At 40.9% G+C, this 25,942-nt stretch overlaps 1 protein-coding gene and 1 long non-coding RNA gene across 3 annotated transcripts; one reads left to right on the top strand and one right to left on the bottom strand.

Annotated features, from left to right (window-relative positions):
• Positions 1-139: 139 nt before the first annotated feature.
• LOC110857384 lies at positions 140-3,118 on the bottom strand. Of its 2 annotated transcripts, none has more exons than XM_035857924.1 (7): positions 2,618-3,118; positions 2,409-2,494; positions 2,222-2,292; positions 1,400-2,155; positions 868-1,324; positions 598-722; positions 140-523 (listed from the first exon to the last, which is right to left on the bottom strand). In XM_035857924.1, exons 2-7 carry the CDS (start codon positions 2,458-2,460, stop codon positions 428-430), a joined length of 1,557 nt encoding a protein of 518 aa, XP_035713817.1. In that variant the 5' UTR covers positions 2,461-2,494; positions 2,618-3,118; the 3' UTR covers positions 140-427. The 2 variants fall into 2 exon arrangements, with proteins under 2 accessions (XP_035713817.1, XP_021961671.1); XM_022105979.2 differs by having other exon boundaries at positions 868-1,327; positions 2,618-3,115.
• A 675-nt stretch (positions 3,119-3,793) lies between these two features.
• On the top strand, positions 3,794-4,206 carry LOC110857332. Its single transcript, XR_002548661.2, has 2 exons — positions 3,794-3,882; positions 3,951-4,206. It is a non-coding gene; the product is annotated as an uncharacterized LOC110857332 (long non-coding RNA).
• Positions 4,207-25,942: the final 21,736 nt, after the last annotated feature.

Genomic DNA, 25,942 nt, shown 5'->3' with positions numbered 1-25,942 from the left:
GTACACATGATGACATGTAGTCCAAATGGACCTGTCAAAATAGTAAGTTATTAAGTAAATGAAACACCCCCAAAAAACCGGGTCGTTACATCTCAAAGAATAATAAATACAAACTTTTGGAAGCTATGCACATAAGGGTTTAAAGTATTATTACTGCATTTATTGAAAATTGAGAAAATAAATGTATCGATTACATATTGTTAACATGAAATTGAAAAGTGACCCTTCTGGCATTGAAACTCTAAAATTATACATACATTAAGTTTCATCCTTTCGCCTTTCAGAATTTCTAACACTCCACATCGAAAAAATCCAAATTCTAATCCTAGGGAAAATTTGAAAAGTAATCTAATCCAAGGCCAATTCATCGTAGCTAATATTTTACTACTTTAATCCCAAAATCCGAGGTAAAAACGCACTAATCTCCTCATTCCGGAGTGCGAACCACACCTCCCGTGACACGAATTGGAGCACCACTTCCGTCCAAGATTGGTCGCATTATTTCCTGAATTTCTTCCGGCACCTGAATTTATGATAAAAATTTAGTATGCACAGTATGTAATTCAATTGTGTTATTCAATCTAAACGCTGACGTACCACACCCTCATAATCGTCTATTTCCACACTTTTAAAACCTCTGCTGAGTAAGATGAGATCGTTAATGGAGGAAAAGAAGTCATCCTGCATGATGCGAGCGTCAAAGAAATGGACACTTTTAGCGCCTGAAATACATAATAAAAACTTTAAATAATTTATCATCAAAGTTAGTCGCAAAACAAAACCGCCCGCAAGAAATTACAGCAGTATTTTTTTTGCACGTGGGCGTTGCAAGAGTCTTTAGTAAGAAATCCACAATATAATCCGCACCTTTCCAATTCGCCATGTTTTCCAAGATCGCGACCAACACGGAGGCTGCCTTAACTCTGTAACCGCGAACGTTGGCCTCTTCCAGAGCCCAATTTTGATACGGTGCCATCATCTGGTTTACCTCCTGGATGGAATTGGTCCTATCGAGCCACAATATTAGCTCAAATTTCCTAACGGAAGGAAATAGTCGGACAATCTGTTCCCCGATTGTGTTCACATCCAGCGAAGAGCGTGAATCTAATGATAGACTGAGAAATTTCACGCCTCGATGACGCTTCCACAGATTCAGTTGGGATGCCACATTCAACTCTTTTCGCGCATTGTAAATGTTGAGAACTAGCTTCGTCAGTGCTGGGAGGTGGTCCTCGTTAAGAATATCCTGAATTAAGTACATTCCTTCTGGATGGATGGAAAGAGATGTAAGCTTCGACATCACTGGAACGTCCAGGTTCTGGCTCTGCTGCAAATTATCGTGCACAACATGTAATTAATACTTATAAAATATTGTTTAATGCCTTCATCTAATTTTTACCTGTGGCGTGCCAGTTTCACCACCGGAATATCGAAATTCCAACTCGGTAAGGGAATCCTTCACCTGCGCCAACATCCCGATCGCGGCGGCAAAGTCGAAATTTGCAACAGTGGAAGGAGCGGACCTGAAGATGCCAAAATTGACAACTTTGAGGTGTTTACACCCCTCCAAATTCGGGAAGAAGGTCGAGGAGACGCATAAAGATGTCAAATTAGGCGCAGATTCCATCAATATTTGAAGGAGGGACCTCAGAACGTCATTGTCGCAAACGTCGAAATCGATAGAGGTCAAGTTAGCCTGAATGGGGAGTTTTTTAGTGAACGGTGGATATATAGTCCTAGGCAAGTCCCAGACGGATACAGAAATTTCTTGGATATTCGTCGTGGATTTGTTGAGCTTCCTCAGCCCGTTGACAAAAGCGGTCACCAATTTCCATCGGTCGGCGTCAAAGCGGATTTCGCGAGTAAATTGGGACACGTGGGGGAGATTGGTGAAAATTTTGGTGATGACGCTGGCCTTCTTATTGCTCGGAATAGAGGGGTGGAATTCTTCCGTGATGGAGAGGTGACGCATCACATTTTGAGCCACGGGGGTCACTTGGTACAATTTTGACCCGTCGTAGCGGAAAAACTGGTTGACGTTGAGAGAGGTCCGCTTTCCTAACAGACTGCCACCGATCTCGGCCCAATAACGACACACGAGACGTGCCTTCTTCAAGTCAGACTCATCAAGTAGGGCGAGGATGAGATCAAGAATCTGGTAGAAATTCAGAATTTCATTTCAAAATCAAGATAAGGTATTTTATAAATTCTGCTGACTGACCAACGGGTTCTGTAAAGCTTTCGATATCACGCTGATACCGTCGCCGGCTGATTCGCCCTCAACTTGAGAATCTGTAATTAAAAAGATAAAACTGAAAATGAACTACCTTTTAATAATAAATATAACAGCGTTAAAATGAAAGTTAAAATGAATTTTTACAAATTGTAAATTACAATTAAGTATTTACCAAAATGTGCAGAAATCTTCGCCTCCCGTGAAGAAGCCGACCTCAGCTTCATACTGGATCAATCGATTTATATTTAGGTCTAGAATCTGACATACAAAAGTACTAATTATAAAATCTTTATAAAAACGCAAAACGTGAGTTGCAAGCAAACTCAATTTTTTAAATGCAAACTAGATAATTAAGTCAGGACAATTCATAATTGAAGTTACCTCGCTTTCAAATCAATCGGTACTTAAGCGAGAGTACGGTTCCTTTGTATTCTTAAATTAGTGCAAGTTTTGTAAATTTGTAAGAATTAAAATAAAGGAGGGCAAAAAAAAGTGAAAAATTTGCAAAAAAAAACTGCTGATTAAATATGTAAATGTCGTATGTGCTCCCGCCGGTTCACTTCGCACTTTGTAGTTTGCCTCGTGAAAAACGAGCGACGATTTTGCATGCAAAGTTATAAACTTTTCAAGCATATCGTCGTGATAATTTTGCTATAATTTTGAAAAAGTGATTTTGAAAAAGCGATGATTTTGCATAAAAATGTCTCACAAACCAATACTTGACAGATCCTTACTAAATTGGTCTTAAAATACGTATCGTCCATCCATACCTCATAGGTACATATGTACCTGTACATCAATTTATAAAACTTCTAAAAACGTTTTGTACATACCGTACATAAATTTGTATGCATTGTATGAATTTACAAAATTATAAGTTTGGAAAAAACGTGCGAAATACGTAACTGTTGCGCTTAAGGGAATCCTATTTACATAACTAAGTAGAACTTATGTATCCCATTGAATTAAAAAAGATTAGTGAATTTACTACTTGTGTAACGTTTCAAATACATATTTAGTACTGCAAAGATTCATAACTTTGTATTTACATACATACTTACTTACATACATATTTATTTACATAAATATGTATTTGCATACATAATTACTTATGTACATGCAAATGAAATGCTTCAAAAGTATTTCATTCTTCCAATTCCTGTTCGATATTTTGTTTGCACCTGCAAAAATTATTTGCCATCGGTCAACACACCTTTACTGGAACAAATTCATCAATCATAGAGTTCTTTCATAATAGTTCTCTTCTTTTGACAATGGATCCAGCCTCTAAAATCCAGAAGTGATCATGAACTTGTCCGGGAAACTATTACTCGATAAATAAAAGCTGTGTAAACAGTTTTACAAAAATTTACATCGTGACGCCTGGACAAAGCAAACATTCATATAAAAGTCCATTGTGGATAACAATTAACTGTATATTTTTTTCGTAAAGCATAAAAGATAACATCTCCTGATTTAATTGAATTCGACAGCTGTGTATGCACAGCTGTCGAAAAATCGAAAAATGTTTAGTTCAAAATTGCAATAAAAGCTCGAGAAATTCACCAGTTCTTTCCCAATTTCAATACAATTTCAATAAAATGTTTGCCCAATACATCTTCATCGCCGTTCTCCTTGTCGCCGGGGTAAGTTGAGACACTTGTTAAAATTACGGTTTAATTAGGGTGGAAATTAAAATTTCGAACATTTCCAGTTTCAAGCAACCCCCATGACACCAGAGGAGAAGCTTTTCTTTGCAAATATACCGCTCGGAGGAAACCAAAATTTTAACCTGGTTCCCTTATCGTGCCGACTTTGGGGCATCTTCTGTCCACCTGGTTACACCGGACCTGGCGTGGTCACAACGACCACAACGGCACGAACGAATTCAACAACGGGTTAATTAATTATAAAATGTTTCAATTATAAGATTGGCATTCAATCTGAATAAATTAATGTGAAAATATTTACGTGGTTTGCATCCATTGGAAAAAATGTTTAATGATAATTATGTAGCATCGCAAATATTTTGTTCCTGCAAATGGCTGAGGGAAATTTATTGCGAGCAATTTGCCCAGGTACGATAACTATCGAACGAGTCAGCCTCATCGCCTGTGATATGCAAATTATCCATTCACTAGTCTCTAAAGCCCGCATGCGGGCTCCAGAATAGAAAGATTTTAATTATTAAGTCAAGCGTTTGCTGAATGACATCCATAAGCAAAGGGAAACAGAACGTGGAATTGCGGCATGTTGTACCATTTTTCAAAAATGCTCATGCCTTAACTAAATTTGTCTAATTAACGAACTTATGAGAAACTTAACAATAACCCGGAACAAATCGTTACGTATGCGGTAAGGGGCCAATTGACGACTCAAAGGGGTGTGTCCAGGTCACCTTATGACTTTCGCGTGTGTCCCAAGTTACATGAGGACTATAGGTCATTTGCCTATCGGCAATTAGCCTTGAATGTGCTACCGCCGCTGGCCTTGCTGCCTCTATTAATGAGTAGTCTGGTCACCCCACATAGTACATAGGTCATTTGCCTACGTCACAGGTTTAGCAACATTTATATGCGCCTAGGTCTCACGTCATGTGACAAATCTATATAAAGATATCGAGGCCAGAAGTCACCTATAGGCAGAGACTGGTCAATCCCGGATTAAGGATTAGGGATTGAGATTAGGATTGGGGATTAATTAACACTCAATCTCAATCCTTAATCCCAAGTTTTAGAATTTTAATCCTTAATCCCTAACCCAATCCCACTATTTCAACTTCAATCCTAAAGTGGGATTAGAATGGGATTAAAATGGGATTAAATTTGCAATGACTGAAAACTCGAAAAGCCAAACTTCTCTTAAGATCGCTCCCTTTTCGAAAATTGATTGAATTTCGTTAATTTTTGTCATATATTTAAAAATACGGCTTAACATTTTGCAAAACCACTCGTAACGTGGTATCCTCAATGGACAATTTGCAACATTAGTGTGACCTCATAAAGAAATGTAATTGATATGCCCCAAATTCTGGTCAAAGCCTTGCGTTAAAAATAGTACCATGAGTAAAATTAGAATTTTTGCCCGTAAAACAATTTTTGTGCGAAAAATATTTAATTGCTAGTTAAAAATTGTATTCCTACGCGATCTAATTTTGCATGGAAAATTTTCAAAACATTACTTGTTCCGAAGTTCAGATTCGTTTAATTAATGTAAAAATCTGGCCTAATGAAATTTAATGCAAACAATTAATCCAGGACTAAATTAATTCCCAATTTAAGAAAATTACCTTAAATTTAATCCCGTGGTAATCGTAATCCCAGATTAAATTCAATCCCTAATCCCAATTCTTAATCCCAAAATTTTAAAAATTAATCCTCAATCCTCAATCTCAATCCCAAGATGTTAAAATGTAATCCTCAATCTCAATCCCAAGATTGTAAAATGTAATCCTCAATCTCAATCCTTAATCACGATGTCTTTAATCCGCCAGTCTCTGCCTATACATAGGTATGCTTAGGTCACAGGTCAGGCAATTCTCTAAATAATGTGTAAAGGGTATAGGTTCATAAGCCAACCATAGCGAGTGTCCAGGTTCTGGGTCAACTGTAGACCTTAATGGGCGTGCCTCCCAGGTTCCGGGTCTACTGCGGGAGTTTGCACGTGTTACGGTTCAACTGCCGACTATGAGGAGTGTGCACACGTTACGGGTCTACTGCCGACTAAAGGGTAGTTCCCAGGTCACGGATCAAATCTTAGGGGATATTCAAATTTTTCCATTAGTGGCGTATTCGGTTTTTCTGGTGCTAGTCAACGTTTTGGAAACGTTTGGATACTTTCGGTGAAAATCGCCCTCTAGCGGATAAAATACAACCTAGTACCCAAAAATGTGGATAGGTGGCGCTGGGTGGTAATTTTGAGAACTATTGGGGGTAAGGGATACAGCCATCGAGTGAAGCTCTTGGTTCAATAGGTAACACACACACACACACACAACTCTGCACAATTCTTGTTATGACTAGTCTTTTAAGCCCGCAATGCGGGCTCTAAGCAAAACAATTTTATTTAGTTTAGCGATACAAATTCCTGCTGAATAATTGTTACACATTTATCTTCACACAGAGCAAAGAAGCGTTGACTTGATTGTCACGTTTTATAGCACGATCTTTAATAATAGAGTTCACAACTCTACTGGTGTGACAACGAAAAACGTGCTGTCAGGACTCTAAACGGTGTGACCACGAAAAACGTTCAGTCACAACTCTAAACGGTCTGACCACGAAAAACGTTCAGTCACGACTCTAAACGGTGTGACCACGAAAAACGTTCAGTCACAACTCTAAACGGTCTGACCACGAAAAATGTTCAGTCATGACTCTAAAGGGTGTGACCACGAAAAACGTTCAGCAACAACTATAAAAGGGTGTGACCACGAAAAACGTTCAGTCAAAACTCTAAAGGGTGTGACCACGAAAAACGTTAGGTCACAACTCTATGGGTGTGACCACCAAATTTGTTCAGTTACTACTCCGAAGTGTGTGACAACAAAAAACGTTCAGTCACGACTCTAAAGGGTGTGACCAAGAAAAACGTTCTGTCGCGACTCTAAAGGGGGTGACCACGAATAACGTTAGGTCACGACTCTAAAGAGGTTGACCACGAAAAACGTTCAGTCACAACTCTAAACGGTCTGACCACGAAAAACGTTCAGTCACGACTCTAAACGGTGTGACCACGAAAAACGTTCAGTCACAACTCTAAACGGTCTGACCACGAAAAACTTTCAGTCACAACTCTAAACGGTCTGACCACGAAAAACGTTCAGTCATGACTCTAAAGGGTGTGACCACGAAAAACGTTCAGCAACAACTCTAAAGGGTGTGACCACGAAAAATGTTCAGTCGCGACTCTAAAGGGGGTGACCACGAAAAACGTTAGGTCACAACTCTATGGGTGTGACCACCAAATTTGTTCAGTTACTACTCCGAAGTGTGTGACAACAAAAAACGTTCAGTCACGACTCTAAAGGGTGTGACCACGAAAAACGTTCTGTCGCGACTCTAAAGGGGGTGACCACGAATAACGTTAGGTCACGACTCTAAAGAGGTTGACCACGAAAAACGTTCAGCCACGATTCTAAACGGTGTGACCACGAAAAACGTTCAGTCGCAACTCTAAAGGGTGTGACCACGAAAAACGTTTTGTCGCGACTCTATAGGGGGTGACCACGAAAAACGTTAGGTCACAACTCTATGGGTGTGACCACCAAATTTGTTCAGTTACTACTCCGAAGTGTGTGACAACAAAAAACATTCAGTCACGACTCTAAAGGGTGTGACCACGAAAAACGTTCAGTCACAACTCTAAACGGTCTGACCACGAAAAACGTTCAGTCACGACTCTAAATGGTGTGACCACGAAAAACGTTCAGTCACAACTCTAAAGGGTGTGACCACAAAAAACGTTCTGTCGCGACTCTAAAGGGTGTGACCACGAAAAACGTTAAGTCACGACTCTAAAGGGTGTGACCACGGAAAAACGTTCAGTCACAACTCTACAGGGCGTGTCTAGATCAAGAGGCGTAGTCAATTCCAAGGAGCGTTCAATTGTTCTAACGTTTTAAAAACGTTTAAGAACTTGAAGCGATAGCCCGCCCTCTAGCGCTGAAAAACAACCCACATCCTGTAGGTGGCGCCGGGAGGTAAATTAAAGTTGTAAGTGTCAACCATTGCGTGGGTTCCCAGTGGTCACAGGTCATATGTAAACTCAGGGGGTTGTGCGCAGGTCACAGGTTAAGTGTAAACTCGGGGGAGTGTGCCGAGGTCACAGGTCATATGTCAAGTCTAGAGGGTGTGCCTAGGTCACAGATTAAATATCAAGTCTAGTGGGTGAGCCCAGGTCACAGGTCAAATTCAAAGTCTAGTGGGTGTGCCCAGGTAACAGGTCAAATTCAAAGTCTAGTGGGTGTGCCCAGGTAACAGGTCAAATCCAAAGTCTAGTAGGTGTGCCAAGGTCATAGGTCAAATGTCAAGTTACGTGGGGGTATCGAGGTCACAGGTCAAATGTCACGTTACGTGGGTGTGCCTAGGTCCCAGGTCAAATGTCAACTCTGGAGGGCGTGCCCGTTCATGTGATCAAGTCGGATCTAAATGCGTGTAGCGTTAGTCAACGATTTGGAAACGTTTGACACTTTAGCGAAAAACGCCCTCTAGAAACGAAAAATGTAACATAGTGACCCAACTGCCGCTTGGTGACATTAGCTTGGACAATGTGAGGCACGTGTGTAATCAAGCGCCAAGTTCAACTGGTAACACACACCACTGCACAATTCTTGGTTCTGATTAGCCAGGCGATGTTCATAAATATATGATTGGTAAAATGTGCGAGTGAGTATAATAAGGAGTGAGGAATGGGATGAGACTCACTTTATACTGTAGGATTCAGATTTAAGGGCCAATGGTTTGACCATTGGTTCATAAATATATGACCCTACCAAAGTGATATTGATAAGTATTTGATACAGTTCGGTTTTAAAGTGTTGTCACATTCGTAGCAAATGTTTATGGACCGGTATAATTTTAGATAATACCGAGTGGTAGCAACTTTAATACCGAGAAAGTTGAGTACATTTATCAGATTCCTAACAATGCATCATTTTAAGTTAAAATTTTTAACCACCCTCGCAATATCGCAACAAAATATCGATGACGTTGTGGTAATTGGTTTGCAAATATTTGTTTGTTGCTGATGTGTGGCAAAAACAGACGCCAAATCGATCCCCACATCGTACCCAAGCACTACATAAATAGAAGACCATCTGTCACAGATGGTCTGTGCTGAATAATTAACTGCCATGTCACTCAGGGGCAGGGGAGGCGTCCAATCGGTCCAAGTTGTGATTCATCGAAATGAAAAGTTTGCAAAATAATTGCTTTAAACGTCAATATTAACAACTTACATGTCGCAATCAAATTTCAACGCGGTTTTGTCAACATGTGTGCATATTTAACTGCCAGAAACATGACAATCAATTTTATGACATGCGGTCTGGTCACAGTTTCTGTCACCATGTTCATCTACCGGTTTTTTGTGTCCATTCCGAGTTGAACAGTTAATTTGCACAGTTTGCGAAATAGCTTCAATTCCTTCATTATTTTCGCGGCGCTTGCATAAATACAATGTTTTCTGAAATATTCTTACCTTTCGTAAAATATCAGATTAAAGTTCTCAGACTACTGAAATGTGTCCCATTCGATACGAATTCAAATGATAAAATTATTATAACGGAGACACAAATGTCTCGGAAATTTCGGCAATTTATTCAACTTTTACAATGGGCATACGTGAGTCTGATGTGCACCGTTGTGTACTCGCTGAAAGAACGCGGTTGTCACGTAAAGGCAGTAGAAGCCGCTATGATAACCGTGTCGACGTTGACCTTACTGCTATTCAGCTATGCGTGGGATCCGAACGTCAAGTCTGTAACGCTGTTCAATGCTTTGGTCAAATTCGACAAGAATTACGGTATGCCGACTTAGAATTAGTAGATGTAACATGATTATATTTATTTGAATCTATGTAACAATGAAAGCGTATGCTCTCCGAAGGTGACGAAATTAGTGTCAATAGGTCCCAAATTTTATTAACATGAAATTTACAAACGACAAGATCTCCTAAGCGTCACGTTTTGCAGAGATATTTGCATCCACCGCGCAGTACATGCTGAATGTGTAAAACTTGTCAACTTTATGCCACATTTTCTACTCTTCGGATGCAAATATCTCCACCAAACCCTAAACTTTACGGATATTGTTTTATACAAATGTTATTAATTAAGGGGTAATCGATTGACACTAATTTGGTCAAAATCGGGGGCATAATATACTGGAAAACCTCCATTTTGAGTATCTCTAGTACTTGCCAAACTAAAATTAAGTATGAAATTGCACTGAATTTAACTTAAGGGGGCTTATCACACCAGGAATTAGACCGGATAACTACCCACGCCCTCAAGTCGACACTCTTCCTCTTATCCACCGTCCCAGAAAGTGCGACCATTTGCGTCATAGGTCGTCTCATTCTGGATCCATGCTCTCCCCCTTTTCTCGGCTCGGCTGTCCTCCCCTGTGACGGTTGTGGGGGGACGGATAAAGGTAGGATGCAGTGGTACACGTGGGGCGGCCTGATCACCATCGACACATACCACACCTTGACAGCCATGCACAATGGATTTTTCTACTTCTTTTACATACTGCTTATCACAATCTGCTGCATTCTCCAGTATGTAAGACGCCTTGGAAAAAGGTAGGTACATATATGTAAATAGATGATCCGTTGAAAAGATATTCTTAAGATTAATTATGGAGTCAAATTTTGAAGCCAAACAAAAATATCACAAAAAATTCCTAATTCATTTTTTGGGGGCAAGATGGCACACTTTATCCAATCCAAACAAACATCCAATGCTTCTTCAAGACTTGACTTTTATCTTATACTCTCTTAGAAATTCAGTATTAGAATAATACCAAACGGTATTCATACATATATGACTCAACGAACGAAAGTCGTATTAATGAGTAATACGATAGTAGTAATAGGTAGTTTGGTTTTAAAATTTTAGTCATACCGGTAGCAATTTTTTACGGACCGGCATACCAAGCGACACCAAGTCTAATACTTGGAAATCAAATACATGCATACCTAACTTTACCAGATTTCTAACGGTGTACGTGACTAAAATTTACGAATTTTTGTAGGGGAATGCCCGACGGATTTAAAATCTATCGACGTCTCCAAGTCTTAGAAGTCCTAATGAACGACTACGGCCGATCACGCTTGCTCCCCAGCACTTTGGGTGTGGCACCAATGGTAGAAGTTTTGGGACTATTTACCATCATTAAGTTTCACGAAGATATTCCTTTCCCTGGCATCTTAATATTTCCGATCGGATTTTTGACCGCATTAACGGGACTCATTGTTTTAGAAACGATGTCCGGTGCATTAGTGACCAGGTCGAAGGAGGCGGTCTTAACCTGGGCAAAAACTCTGGCCGGGTCAAGTCCGTTACGACGGAGACAGTTTGATTCCCTTCAATTGTTGAAGGTTAAATTTGGAAATAATTTTCTCGATCGGGTTACCGCACTGATCACACAAGATTTCTGTATCAACCAGACTGTATCTTTGCTAATTATGTTTAAGTAATAGGAAGAAAGTTGTTGCTAAATTTTGAAAAATTTGTCACGCTTCATCGTCATTTGTGTTTATTAAATCGATGTTATAAAACTTGAAAGCCTATTTTTCGTAAGCTGACCAAGTGACCACGGAAAATATGTTTGCCAATATACCGTTTTAATCAGGGGGTTCGTGAGCAATGTAACCCGCACGTGTAAATATACAGACATTGATTGTTTTCAATTGAATGATTGTTTGTCAATCTGTCAAAAAATAATATAGTCGGTTCAATAATTCTAGGGTTTTCGGTAGGATAGATATGTGACATGATGGCGTAAATGATTGAAAAGTGTAAGTGTTGAATAATTGAAGTTTTTATTAATCAAGTGTCAGCACAAGGACTGCTTTAAGCTTGGGACACCAAGCGACAAAACCTGAATACAAGTTCGATAAAAATGGAAAATACTGGAATATTTAAATATGTAGTTCTAAAAATGTGCCTTGTATTTAATTATTCAAGTCCAGCCAGAACCTGTGGCAAAGCAGGCATATGTATTATGAACGTTCGGTGGAAATGTGATGCATGTACATACATAAATACACACCAAAAACCTAATGTTGACGGAATATGAAATTAGATTTATCGGCAGCATGAAGTATGTATGTATTTATTTATAACCTATTTATTATTAACTTCATTCCAAAACCTTCGAATTTGTCAACTCACAAAGTTCTCCTAACCTATTTGCATATGTACTAATCTGTATTATAATCTGAAAATGTCCTTTGGCAACCGAACTACCGAAGTGAAAGTAGTTTTTCGTACCGGGCGTGAAAGTTACGAAAATCAAGTTTGAATGGCGTGTACTTTCAAAAATAATCTAATTTGGAAAATAAATGCGAGAAGGTGTGGTTATTGGGAAGTTGCTCAGAGTTTCAGCTAATAATACAAAAAAATTAATTCAGTGAAATTTGAAAAACTATGTAAATCCCCTCTCGTTGTTTAGGATTAGTTACAATTCTTACTTTTCACTATAACCTACCACATCAAGAGAGTAATCGTATACTCCAAAATGGCTCTAAGGTATTCCAACGTCACACCCGCAGTGAGCCCGAACAATCTGAAGTCGCCCAAACCCGCATACAGTTTTATGTCTCTTAAATATTTCAAGTCTTTAAAACAAATCTTAAATTCATGTTTGCTCAAGTTGTTCCTGTGCTGAGACTTGGCGAGATGTTTTAACAACAAAATTTTCAGTTGTTCGGATTTTTCCTGAATTCTAGCCGAGTACGGAACAGTGATTGCAGTCACTACTGGTACTGATAAGGCAGTAACGGGACAAACCAGATATAATGGCATTTCGATTAAAGGCCTGCAAAAATATTTTAGTAAATTAAGTAATAAATTATTTAAAACTTATAAAAGTATAAGCGTACTCACGCCAAACTTCGCATATCTGGCAAATAAGTTGCGAAGTTGGCGTTTCGAAATTTACCAGATTTTGAAAATTTTTCTGCACAACCATAGGGCCTTTTTCGCAAGTTTACCCAGGATATGTTTTTAATTCGCAAAATTATTTCACAACCTCATCCTCACGAGCTAAAGAAATTACAGAAACCCAGTGAAAAGAGGTGCTTTAGAAATAAATTTTGCGAGATTTGCCAAGTAATATTTTACGAATCCTTTCAAATATCCCCCCTTTTAGAGCTTCGCAAAGTGTGCTAAATAAGTTACGACCCAAAATAAGACACAACCTGTCTTGACTACGCTCTATAAAACTAGTCTCTTCAGCCCGCAATCGATTTTAGCAAATCGATTTTATTTAGTTTAGTGATACAAATGTCTGCTGAATAATTGTTACACATTTACATTCACACAGAGCAAAGGAGTGTGGACTTGATTGTTACGTTGTATAGCACGATGTTTAATAATAGAGTTCGTCATGTCAGTAATTCTAACTGGTGTACCCACTAAAAACATGACTCTATGGGTGTGGCCACGAAAAACGTTCAGTCACGACTCGATGGGTGTGGCCACGAAAAACGTTCGGTCACGACTCTAAAGGTTGCGACTACTGAAAACGTTCAGTCACAATTCTAAACGGGGTGACCACGAAAAACGTTGTCATGACTCTAAACGGTGCGACCACGAAAAACATTCAGTCACGACTCGATGGGTGTGGCCACGAAAAACGTTCGGTCACGACTCGATGTGTGTGGCAACGAAAAACGTTCGGTCACGACTCTATGGGTGTGACCACGGAAAAACGTTCAGTCACGACTCGATGGGTGTGGCCACGAAAAACGTTCTGTCACGACTCGATGTGTGTGGCAACGAAAAACGTTCGGTCACGACTCTAAAGGGTGTGACCACGGAAAAACGTGCCGCAACGACTCTAATTGGATGTGTCCACGAAAAACGTTCTGTCACGACTCGATGTGTGTGGCAACGAAAAACGTTCGGTCACGACTCTATGGGTGTGACTACGAAAAACGTCCAGTCACAACTTTATAGGGCGGGTCCAGATCAAAAGGCGTAGTCAATTCCAAGGAGTTGTTTTCAATTGTCCCAACGTTTTAAAAACGTTTAAGAACTTGAAGCGAAAGCCCGCCCTCTAACGCTGAAGAACAACCCACAGTAGGTAGGGCTCCTGTAGGTAGAGCTGGTAGGTAAATTAAATTAATAAGGGTCAACCTTTGCATGGGTTCCCAGTAGTCAAAGGTCATATGTAAACTCAGGGGGGGTGTGCCCAGGTCACAGGTCATATGTCAAGTCTAGTGGCTGTGCCCAGGTCACAGGCCAAATCCAAAGTCTAGTGGGTGTGCCAAGGTCATAGGTCAAATGTCAAGTTACGTGGGTGTGCTTGGTTCCCAGGTCAAATGTCAAGTCCAATGGGGGTGCCCAGGTCACAGGTCAAGTATAAACTCAAGGGGGTGTGCCAAGGTCACAGGTCAAATGTCAACTCTGGAGGGCGTGCCCATTCATGTGATCAAGTCGGATCTAAATACGTGTAGCGTTAGTTAGTCAACGATTTGGAAACGTTTTGACACTTTAGCGGAAAACCCCCTCTAGAAACGAAAAATGCATCATAATGCCCAAACAGCCGCTAGGTGACGTAAGCTTGGACAATGTAAGACACGTGTGTAATTTAATCATAATCAAGCGCCAAGTTCAACTGGTAACACACACACACACACACACACTACTGCACAACTCTTGGTTCTGATTTGCTTACCTGAGTGTAAGAAAATTCATAATGACGCTGATCCAAAATCCGGTCCCCATCAAAATTAAAGTTATCGATCTCTCAGGTTTCCCCAAAATGTGGATTGTTAGCTGAATTTCCTTATATTTTGCCAACGCGTTTGAAAACCCATCCATATCAAGGGTAACATCTTTTTGGTCAAGTTCAGAAATAAACTTATTCGCCGCAACGTCAACGTTGATGCTCCTCCCAGGAAAAAGGATCAACGTCAAGGACAATACTTGCCCAGCAATTGTGACATTTAAGTAAATCATGACAGCCCGGCATAAGATGACCACAATTTTCACAGCGTTGTCCGACGCCAAGTCAGGAAGGAGGAATCCACGTATGAAAAAGCGATACGGGTCCACTCCCACGTAAAGTATGAACGCCGTTAAAATTGGGGGAAGAACCGCAAAGAAAATTGAATATCCATCAAGTACAATTTGCATTATGAAGCTTGTCGATGTGAGGAGAGGCTTAATATTTCGATATCGTCTTTTGTTCGAGGGTTTCTTTTTGTCGTTTTCTAAGAAATATGTAAACAATTAAATAATCAGAAGAGTTTTTATGCATAATTAAAACATAATCATGAATATTTATTCATTATTCATTTTTTGTTCATTTCACATATCTCAAATTCCCCTTATTAGATGGATTTCTCAATGTGCCTCCATATATATGTATATTGAGCAATGGATGAAAATGAATAAAATGCATTCATTCTCCATGAATATAAAATGAATGAATGAATATTTACATATACAATATTCAGTCATTCAAAAATTGTGAAAAAAATTATTCACTTATTATTTATGAATTTACTGAATAAGGAAAGAATAAATAATTTGTTTATTCTCTATCTAATAAATGGATGTGAGCAAGTATGGTGCCTAGTAAGCCAGTCTCAAAGTCCCCCCTCAGCATAATTTGAGGGATTTTGAGACTGGCAGTGGTGTGGTTTCTCAGAATTCTCAATTTCTGTAAAAGTTCAATTGTGTGCGAATGGAGAATATTTACATGCTCACCGAGGTTTATTAATATTTTTTGCAGTGTATGTAAATAAACACATACCTGAATTTTTTACGAGATCAATCGCCGCGTTAACACCGATGGCATAGTCGCCCCCGAAAAGAAAATAGCAACAACCAATTCCTCCTCCCATGACGGAAAATATCACACCCGCGAGAAAAGTGATGAGGGCAGCGACAGAGAAGGTTTGGACGCCATAAAGTCTCCGAAGCAGCAAATATAAGCTCACGCTGCTGCCAAATGGAATGGTCAGAAGAAGCAAAAAGCTGAGCAGTATTCGTTTAAGGGTCAGGTCAAAGTGCATCTTTCCCGTTTTCCTGTCCCAATATAGAGGGAGTGGGGGCAAATGTGCAAATAAATAGCTGTGGTGGTGTAACACGTTGAATAAGAGATTGCTATTTTCCATTTTTATTGGATAAGTTTCTTGAAATCTTACGTTAAGAAATATAAATGACAAAAGTTGCCTCAGAATTTTGAATGTAACTTTTAAAGACAAAAGCTGAAGTTTGAATGACCATGGCATTGTTATTTGCCTTGATATATAAAGAATAAAGTTGTTGTTGATTTCTAAATGTCGGGACGGGAAGTACCTGATTTCTTAAATTATAAATTAGGGCAGAAAAATACCAAATTATGCAGATTTAAAGAAAACAGTGACCTCATTGATCGGTTGATACATACTATTCTTTTGCATATTAAAAGTATGTCTACCAAAGGGAGGGCGGCCTGGTGGATACGAATTTGACCTTGAATAACCCCGGAACGGTTTGTCGTAGCGGGTCAAAATTTTGAACAGACGAACATGTTATCCTCAGATAGTTGTGTGCAAAATTTCAGCCCTCTACTTTGAAAAATGCCTGCCCCACAGCCCCCAGAAGCTGAGACAGTCATTTCAAATAGTTCCAGAAAAAATCTCGCCCGTGTTTGCAAAAAATTTTATTTGAATATTCTGTTGAGGAATAGAAGTGAGCTATTGGTGACAATTGACGAAGAACTATTTTCCCTACAAGTTACTAATTGGGTTCGAAGAGCTTACTACACGACAAATGCCGAAAAAAAATTCAAGAAATTTGGTGCTTTTCAGTGAGGAGAACTTTTTTAAACAGTTGATGGTCGTGGGTGCAATGTCCTGCCGTGGTGTCCTCCCACTTATCAAAGTCCCCCAAAAAGTGAAGGAATCTTCGAAGTATTATGTGGACCTTGTACTGAAACCACTTTTAGAATACAATTTTCCTAATTTGCACGGTAAAATAATAATTAAGGTGATTTTTCATCATGACGGAGCGTCCTCCCAGACGGCAAAGTTGACCCAAGATTATGCAAATGACCTTGAACCTAGATTGGGGATAAAAATCATTTGGAATAGTGAAATACCTATACAATCCCCTGATATAAGTCAAATCGACTTGTTTGAGTTCGGATAGATGAAAAGAAAATCTTTCTGTGGGGACCGAATTTTTTAGACGGAGTTTGGAAAAAGTTGAAACGAGTGTCTCAACTTCTGGGGGCTGTGGGGGAGGCATTTTTGAAAGTAGAGAGTTGAATTTTTGCACACAACTATCTGAGGATAACATGCTCTTCTGTTCAAAATTTTGACCCGCTACGACAAACCGTTCCGGGGTTATTCAAGGCCAAATTCGTATCCACCAGGCTGCCCTGCCTTTAGTAGATATTTATGTATGTATGTTCATACGACTCTTGATAAGGTGATTAGATATTAAGCACGAGATTTATTTTGCGCTCTTAAAAATAATTTTACCATTGTGAAAAGTATGTAAATGCACTCTGGATTTTAAAAATGTGGCGAAGTCACATATTCATACACTCCGATTTTGGAATAGCTTCCACCCCGATTGGTAGTACTTTGTTTGTATCTGGGTAAATTTTCAGTACCACACACAACGGTATATTTTATTACTATATGGTAATCCCCGTTATTACCGTGCTGGTAGAATGATTCTACCAGAATCATATATTTAGTCCGGCAACAATTATGTAATACTGGTTTTCTAGGAGTGTACATAGTCTCAACTTAAAAAGTGATAGTAGAGTAGACGACCATATCGCTTTTGTTATAAGGAATTTCAAATTTATTTTTATTCCATTGAAAAGCCAGTTAAATTTCAAGTAGAAAACATTATTAAACTTGAAAATATATTCCTCCTGTGACCATGAAAAATTGGTTACCAGAGGAGAAGCCTCTATCAAAAATACGCTCGAAATTAATTGAAAAACTGTATCATTCCCGGGTCAGAAATTTTTTTGTGACCCTGACACTTATATTGGTCTCAGAAGAGACCTTTTCCTCAATTTTAATCAATATTTGGTGGTGAAGTTGACTGCCGTTCGAAAATGCCAAGATCAAACCAAAAGTGGAAATGAAGTCAGAAATTTGGATTTTAATCCAGTTTTTCAAGAATTTCGCAGTATTTGTTACTGTAGGGCCCTTCACAAAGGTCGTTGGCTTTTCACCCAATATGGACTAGTTGAGGGGGTGCTCCAGTTTCATCAGGACGTTTATCAAATATTTTTTTAAACTATCTCCTCTCCTTAATCAAGAAAATTGGGCGGTTTTTGCTCAATTCCGCCGATTCCCGCCAAAATTATGAATGAAGCCTGATAAGATGACATTTTGACCTCTATTTTGTAATCAGCTAACCCTTAGGATAGTTGACATAAAATACGGTAGTTGATTTGTTGAAATATGTTTGTGTCGTAAAGAAATTATCACCGCTACACGGGTTATTTTTTTGTATTTTTTCCATACCGCTGAGGAAGGAAGCTCGATTTCTTGACCTTAGCTTACGTCTGGGAAATCTGTAGTATGTAACGTTTTCTAATCTAAAATACCTACATCTTAGGGTCATTTTTCAGTGCTCATCTGATTTGTAAAGTTGAAAGGTCATTTGCGTGGCAAAGTCTACGGCATCCGACAGAGATTTTGTGCTATTCTGGTGTTTAAAGCTTCGGACACCACTGGGGTGCTCCTTGACCTTGGACCACCGAACACTTTATACCAAAGATAGACACTCTCTCTAGGGTTAGATTAATAGTTTGGGCAACCAGATCGTAGTTGCACTTGGAATGTTACACTTCATCAAACATTGTGCATTTTTTTTCTCGTGCAAAATGTGAAAAATTATTGCCGCACGCGTGTAAATAAGCTCCTCCTACTTTTGACCTAGTAACGTCAAGTAAAAATGGTCAACACCAATGATAGGCACTGAATGTATGCACAAACCGCAGCTGACCTTTTAATTTTATGTTGACCGGTTCAAAAACTACGCTCTACTATCACTTCTTATGGTAAGACTATGTATTTGTGAAATATGTAGTCTTTTATTCAGTTTATGCGTTGAATAAGTTTTTAGGAGGCGATTTATTTTCCTTATGAACAAAACCTTAAGTGGTTAATTTTTCAAATGAAGAATTTAGACAAAGCAGAATTGAAGTTTGAATGTCATTGTAATGTTATTATTTGGTCGAATATGCCCATATGCAACGAATAAAGTTGTTCATTGTCAAATGTCGGGAAGAACCTAATTTTTAAATTATAAATTATGCCACAAAAATACCAAATTATCTCTGCAGACTTCAAGAACACGGGCTCATTAAACATGAGCTCATCAATGAACTTGCATAATCTATATCTGGCTTATCTTGCATGGAAGTTTTTAAGAAAGGCGATTTATTTTCCTGATACATAAATAAATAATACCGTAAGCAGTAAATCTTCCAAAAGTGCAAGTAAAACTTTAGGTGTTTTTATAGTTTATGCAAAACTTATGTAAGTACGTAGCTTTATGAAGCTGTATAGTCATTTTATGACTACAGATAAAAATAAAATGCACTTTAAAGAAATCATAAAATGCAGTTTAAAGATTATTTATTTTGATAAAAACACTCTACGGTGGGAAATGCTAATAAAAATTAAAAAAAAGAATGTTGAATAATGACAACATTGGTCAGCCCGTAAACAATAATTAATAATTATTAATTATTTAGCAAAATTGTTTCAGCGTAACATTATTTTACTCGAAATTTGGTTTTTCATCCTTCATCCGAATTTCCTCCCACAATTTCCACAAGTTACATTCTCATCCCCAAAAATCCCCAAATTCACCCCCAACTCCTTAAACTTTTCAAACTTCTCCATCCTCACACTTCTCCTGCCTCTTTCGAGCACGTCATAATCCACGTTAGGAAAAATGGTGGAAATCCTGTCATAAAAATCGGTCTCTTTTTCCTTCCATCCCCAAGACTTACAAACCTCTCCTTCATCATTACACCCGCACCGTCGCCGCATTCTCATCCCTCCCACCCGCACCCCCGAGGGGATGAAAATGTCCAAATTCCTCAAAGTCTCACACGGCTCGAGACCCTCCGCCAAAAACGTTTCATACAAGAAAAGCATGGTCGCCTCAAACTGCAAATTTTCATGCGGCTTTTTCACCCTCTCGAGCAAAAAATGGGGAATAATTTGCGGCACCACCCGCACAATTAGTTTCTCCAAAACGGGAAATTGTCTCCCATACGCTAACTTAACTTGATCCGTCCCCGTCTCAAAGTTTAAGGAAAGATTTGGCCGAAACCATACGAGATTCTGCGCATTTTCATAACGTCGTATAAGTTCTTGTCTCAAAATTTCGAAAACTTTCAACTTCGGGAGAATCGGGATCGAAATGTATGACGGGGTGGGTCGAGTTTCCGCCGGGGCTAGGTTTTCCACCGCGGAGATGCACACCTGCTCCAACTGTGGGGCGAGGAGACGAAAAAGCTGGACAACGTCATCGTTACGAACGTTAAACTCGAGACGGGTCACATTTGCGAAATTTACTTTCAGAGGTGTCGCGAATTTGGAGAATTGCAATGCATACCGATTTTGCACGTGTACATGCGTGAAGTTGATATTTCTTTGCAGTGGGATTGATTCGAGACGGGGTAATGTGACGTCGTTTTGTTCAAGCAGCCCGCCCGGCAAGTTTGTCAAGGTAAGCTTGCCCACGTGGCGGAAAATTTTAAGAATTCGGGTTATCAGGGAGATAACGACGTCCCATCGTCCCTCCAAGTCTGAGGGGTAGACATTAACCACCTTTATGGCCAAAGTGGTCAATCTCTTTCCCACGTGGGAGGCCATGCTATCGGGAAACAAGTCGTTCCAGTCTTCCGTAGAAGATATCTTTTCTTTATGTGTGGTTAATACCAACTTAATTGTTGGCAAACCCGAAAAGTAATTAAAGTAATTCATAAATTGCAATATTTCTATTTCGATATTTGAATATCGACATATCGTAATATCGAAATATTGAAATATCGAAAACGATATCGATTTTACATGCCGTAGTCGGAATTGCACTTATGTCTTTTTACCAGTTTTTCCTGTGCACTTACGTTATTTCGGAATTAAGCATCGCGTGCACTTACGTTATTTTGGAATTAAGCATCGAGTGCACTTACGTTATTTCGGAATTAACCATCGAGTGCACTTATGTCTTTTCGGAATTAGTAGGACGATATGTATGATGACACAAACTGATATCAGCTGTCTGAATGCCATCAAAATTTAAGTGTACAAGATCAGTTTCAGTTGTGTAGGCAAGAATAGACCAGCCAATCGCATACTTCTTAGGAGTGTAGGTTTCGAACTGCTCCTGGCAATCAAAATGGCAATTCCACTACTTAACGGTCAACCTTTGACCTTATTTACCTTCGCAGCAGCCGTTCACGATGAAGAAAGAGCCCTACAGTTTGCCTTAGCCTTAAACATGATTCCTCATGAATTGCAGTGTCCCAATTGTCTGCAAAACATGGGAATGCAGCCTAAACCTAGCTACAAGCTAGGTTTTCGATTCCGATGCAAAGGCTGCAAGATATATCGAAGTCCTCTCGCGAATACATTTTTGAAAATGTCAAGCTACCATTGCTGACCGTAATGCAATTACTCGTGATGTGGTTTTTTCGTATCCCAGTAACGCAAGCGAAAATTCATGCCCAAATACATCGACAAACGGCGACCGACTTCTACAGCTTTTGTCGGGAAGTGTGTGCCGTCGCCCATGGCCACGACGAACAACAAATTGGGGGGCCGGGTGACGTCGTTGAATGCGATGAAACCCACCTATTTACCCCGAAATATCATCGTGGGAGGCCATTGGAACGAAGTCTGTGGGTATTCGGGGGGATAAGTAGAACCACAAGAAAGAGATTTGTGGCTCAAATTCGAGCAAAGGACCGTGACACACTTTTTCGCCTGATGCAAAAACATATTGCACAAAAATCCTGGGTGTTTACTGACGAATGGCGGGCTTATTTAACATGCGAGTCCCTCGGCTTTGCTGGGCACGCTAATGTTAACCATAGTCGAAGATTTGTTAATCGTCGGAGGGTGTTAATCCGTGGAGCGAAACCCAGATTGGGTCGCCCCATTGTAGGCCGAAGGTACGTCAGGGTCAAAATTCATACTAATACTTGTGAAAGATCGTGGCGATACCTGAAAACGTATCTAAGAAATGTTAGGCGGGTGGACATGGTACAAAACCATATTGCAGAATATCTATATAGAACCAATACCCTTCGATCCATCCCCACCCAAGAGGAACGTTTTTTACAATATATTCGTGATTGCGTCAGGGTTTACCCAGGGGTAAATGGACGCAAAATTGAGCTGGGTGATTGTAGTTGCGAGGAGTGTGAACCTTAAATTACAACAGCAGAGTTAGCCGACCACAGGCATAAAACAGGGTAAAAACCAACTCAGCCGACCACAGGCTTAAAACAGGGTAAAAAACAAATATACGGGTGCCCCCGTACTGATGAGGCCATGGCAGGCCGAAATTAGTGTACTCTAACCTTCCCCCAGTCGTATCTCACATTCCCCAGAGTTTCTCACATTCCCCAAGAGTTTCTCACAATCCCCCAGTCGTATCTCACATTCCCCCAGAGTTTCTCACAATCCCCCAGTCGTATCTCACCCTCCACCAGTGTTTCTCACATTCTCCCAGTCGTATCTCACCCTCCACCAGTGTTTCTCACATTCTCCCAGTCGTATCTCACCTTCCCCCAGTGTTTCTCACATTCCCCCAGTCGTATCTCACATTCCCCAGAGTTTCTCACATTCCCCCAGTGTTTCTCACATTCCCCCAGTGTTTCTCACATTCCCCCAGTCTTATCTCACATTCCCCCAGTGTTTCTCACATTCCCCCAGTGTTTCTCACATTCCCCCAGTGTTTCTCACATTCCCCCAGTCTTATCTCACCTTCCCCCAGTGTTTCTCACATTCCCCCAGTGTTTCTCACATTCCCCCAGTCTTATCTCACATTCCCCCAGTGTTTCTCACATTCCCCAGTGTTTCTCACATTCCCCAGAGTTTCTCACATTCCCCCAGTGTTTCTCAGATTCCCCCAGTCTTATCTCACCTTCCCCCAGTCTTATCTCACCTTCCCCCAGTGTTTCTCACATTCCCCCAGTGTTTCTCACCTTCCCCCAGTCTTATCTCACCTTCCCCCAGTGTTTCTCACATTCCCCCAGTGTTTCTCACATTTCCCCAGTCGTATCTCACATTCCCCCAGAGTTTCTCACATTCCCCCAGAGTTTCTCACAGTCCCCCAGTCGTATCTCACCTTCTCCCAGTGTTTCTCACATTCCCCCAGCCGTATCTCACATTCCCCTAGAGTTTCTCACATTCCCCCAGGTTGATCTCACGTTGCCCCGTTGTTTTATCACATTGTCCCAACATGTTACACAAAAAAACTTAGTCGTTTTTTGGTATAGGGGGACCCAATGTTAAAAACTTAGAAATTTTTTCCCAAAATTTCGAAATTTTGAAAACATGTTTTTGGAATCTACACATCATGATCGATGCAAATATGCAATAATAATTTTTTGGCCAGTGCAAAAAAAATTTCACAGAAAAACTTATCTCACCTTCCCCCAGTGTTTCTCACATTCCCCCAGTGTTTCTCACATTCCCCCAGTCTTATCTCACCTTCCCCCAGTGTTTCTCACATTCCCCCAGTGTTTCTCACAATCCCTCAGTCATATCTGACATTCCCCCGGTGTAATCTCACGTTGCCCCGGTGTTTCTCACATTTCCCCAGTCGTATCTCACATTCCCCAGTGTTTCTCACATTCCCCAGTGTTTCTCACATTCCCCCAGTCGTATCTCACCTTCCCCCAGTGTTTCTCACATTCCCCCAGTGTTTCTCACAATCCCTCAGTCATATCTGACATTCCCCCGGTGTAATCTCACGTTGCCCCGGTGTTTCTCACATTTCCCCAGTCGTATCTCACATTCCCCAGTGTTTCTCGCATTCCCCCAGTGTTTCTCACATTCCCCCAGTCTTATCTCACCTTCCCCCAGTGTTTCTCACATTCCCCCAGTGTTTCTCACATTCCCCCAGTCTTATCTCACCTTCCCCAGTGTTTCTCACATTCCCCCGGTGTTTCTCACATTTCCCCAGTCGTATCTCACATTCCCCAGTGTTTCTCGCATTCCCCCAGTGTTTCTCACATTCCCCCAGTCTTATCTCACCTTCCCCCAGTGTTTCTCACATTCCCCCAGTGTTTCTCACAATCCCTCAGTCATATCTGACATTCCCCCGGTGTAATCTCACGTTGCCCCGGTGTTTCTCACATTTCCCCAGTCGTATCTCACATTCCCCCAGTGTTTCTCACATTCCCCCAGTCTTATCTCACCTTCCCCCAGTGTTTCTCACATTCCCCCAGTGTTTCTCACATTCCCCCAGTCTTATCTCACCTTCCCCCAGTGTTTCTCACATTCCCCCAGTGTTTCTCACATTCCCCCAGTCTTATCTCACCTTCCCCCAGTGTTTCTCACATTCCCCCAGTCTTATCTCACCTTCCCCCAGTGTTTCTCACATTCCCCCAGTGTTTCTGACAATCCCTCAGTCATGTCTGACATTCCCCCGGTGTAATCTCACGTTGCCCCGGTGTTTCTCACATTCCCCCAGTCTTATCTCACCTTCCCCCAGTGTTTCTCACCTTCCCCCAGTGTTTCTCACATTCCCCCAGTGTTTCTCACAATCCCTCAGTCATATCTGACATTCCCCCGGTGTAATCTCACCTTCCCCCAGTGTTTCTCACATTCTCCCAGTCGTATCTCACCTTCCCCCAGTGTTTCTCACATTCCCCAGTGTTTCTCACATTCCCCAGTGTTTCTCACATTCCCCCAGTCTTATCTCACCTTCCACCAGTGTTTCTCACATTCTCCCAGTCGTATCTCACCTTCCCCCAGTGTTTCTCACATTCCCCCAGTCTTATCTCACCTTCCCCCAGTGTTTCTCACATTCCCCCAGTGTTTCTCACATTCCCCCAGTCTTATCTCACCTACCCCCAGTGTTTCTCACATTCCCCCAGTCTTATCTCACCTTCCCCCAGTGTTTCTCACATTCCCCCAGTGTTTCTCACATTCCCCCAGTCGTATCTCACATTCCCCCAGAGTTTCTCACATTCCCCCAGAGTTTCTCACAGTCCCCCAGTCGTATCTCACATTCCCCCAGTGTTTCTCACATTCCCCCAGTCTTATCTCACCTTCCCCCAGTGTTTCTCACATTCTCCCAGTCGTATCTCACCTTCCCCCAGTGTTTCTCACATTCCCCCAGTCGTATCTCACATTCCCCCAGAGTTTCTCACAATCCCCCAGTCGTATCTCACCCTCCACCAGTGTTTCTCACATTCTCCCAGTCGTATCTCACCTTCCCCCAGTGTTTCTCACATTCCCCCAGTCTTATCTCACCTTCCCCCAGTGTTTCTCACATTCCCAGAGTGTTTCTCACAGTCCCCCAGTCGTATCTCACATTCCCCCAGTGTTTCTCACATTCCCCCAGTCTTATCTCACCTTCCCCCAGTGTTTCTCACATTCCCCCAGTCTTAGCTCACCTTCCCCCAGTGTTTCTCACATTCCCCCAGTGTTTCTCACAGTCCCCCAGTCGTATCTCACATTCCCCCAGTGTTTCTCACATTCCCCCAGTCTTATCTCACCTTCCCCCAGTGTTTCTCACATTCCCCCAGTCTTATCTCACCTTCCCCCAGTGTTTCTCACATTCCCCCAGTGTTTCTCACAGTCCCCCAGTCGTATCTCACATTCCCCCAGTGTTTCTCACATTCCCCCAGTCTTATCTCACCTTCCCCCAGTGTTTCTCACATTCCCCAGTGTTTCTCACATTCCCCAGTCTTATCTCACCTACCCCCAGTGTTTCTCACATTCCCCCAGTCTTATCTCACCTTCCCCCAGTGTTTC

This window comes from Folsomia candida, unplaced genomic scaffold, assembly GCF_002217175.1.
Source record: "Folsomia candida strain VU population unplaced genomic scaffold, ASM221717v1 Fcan01_Sc018, whole genome shotgun sequence".
NCBI classification, from domain to species: domain Eukaryota; kingdom Metazoa; phylum Arthropoda; class Collembola; order Entomobryomorpha; family Isotomidae; genus Folsomia; species Folsomia candida.
The sequence above is the reverse complement of the archived record's forward strand: the minus strand, read 5'-3'. Positions and strand labels throughout refer to the sequence as shown.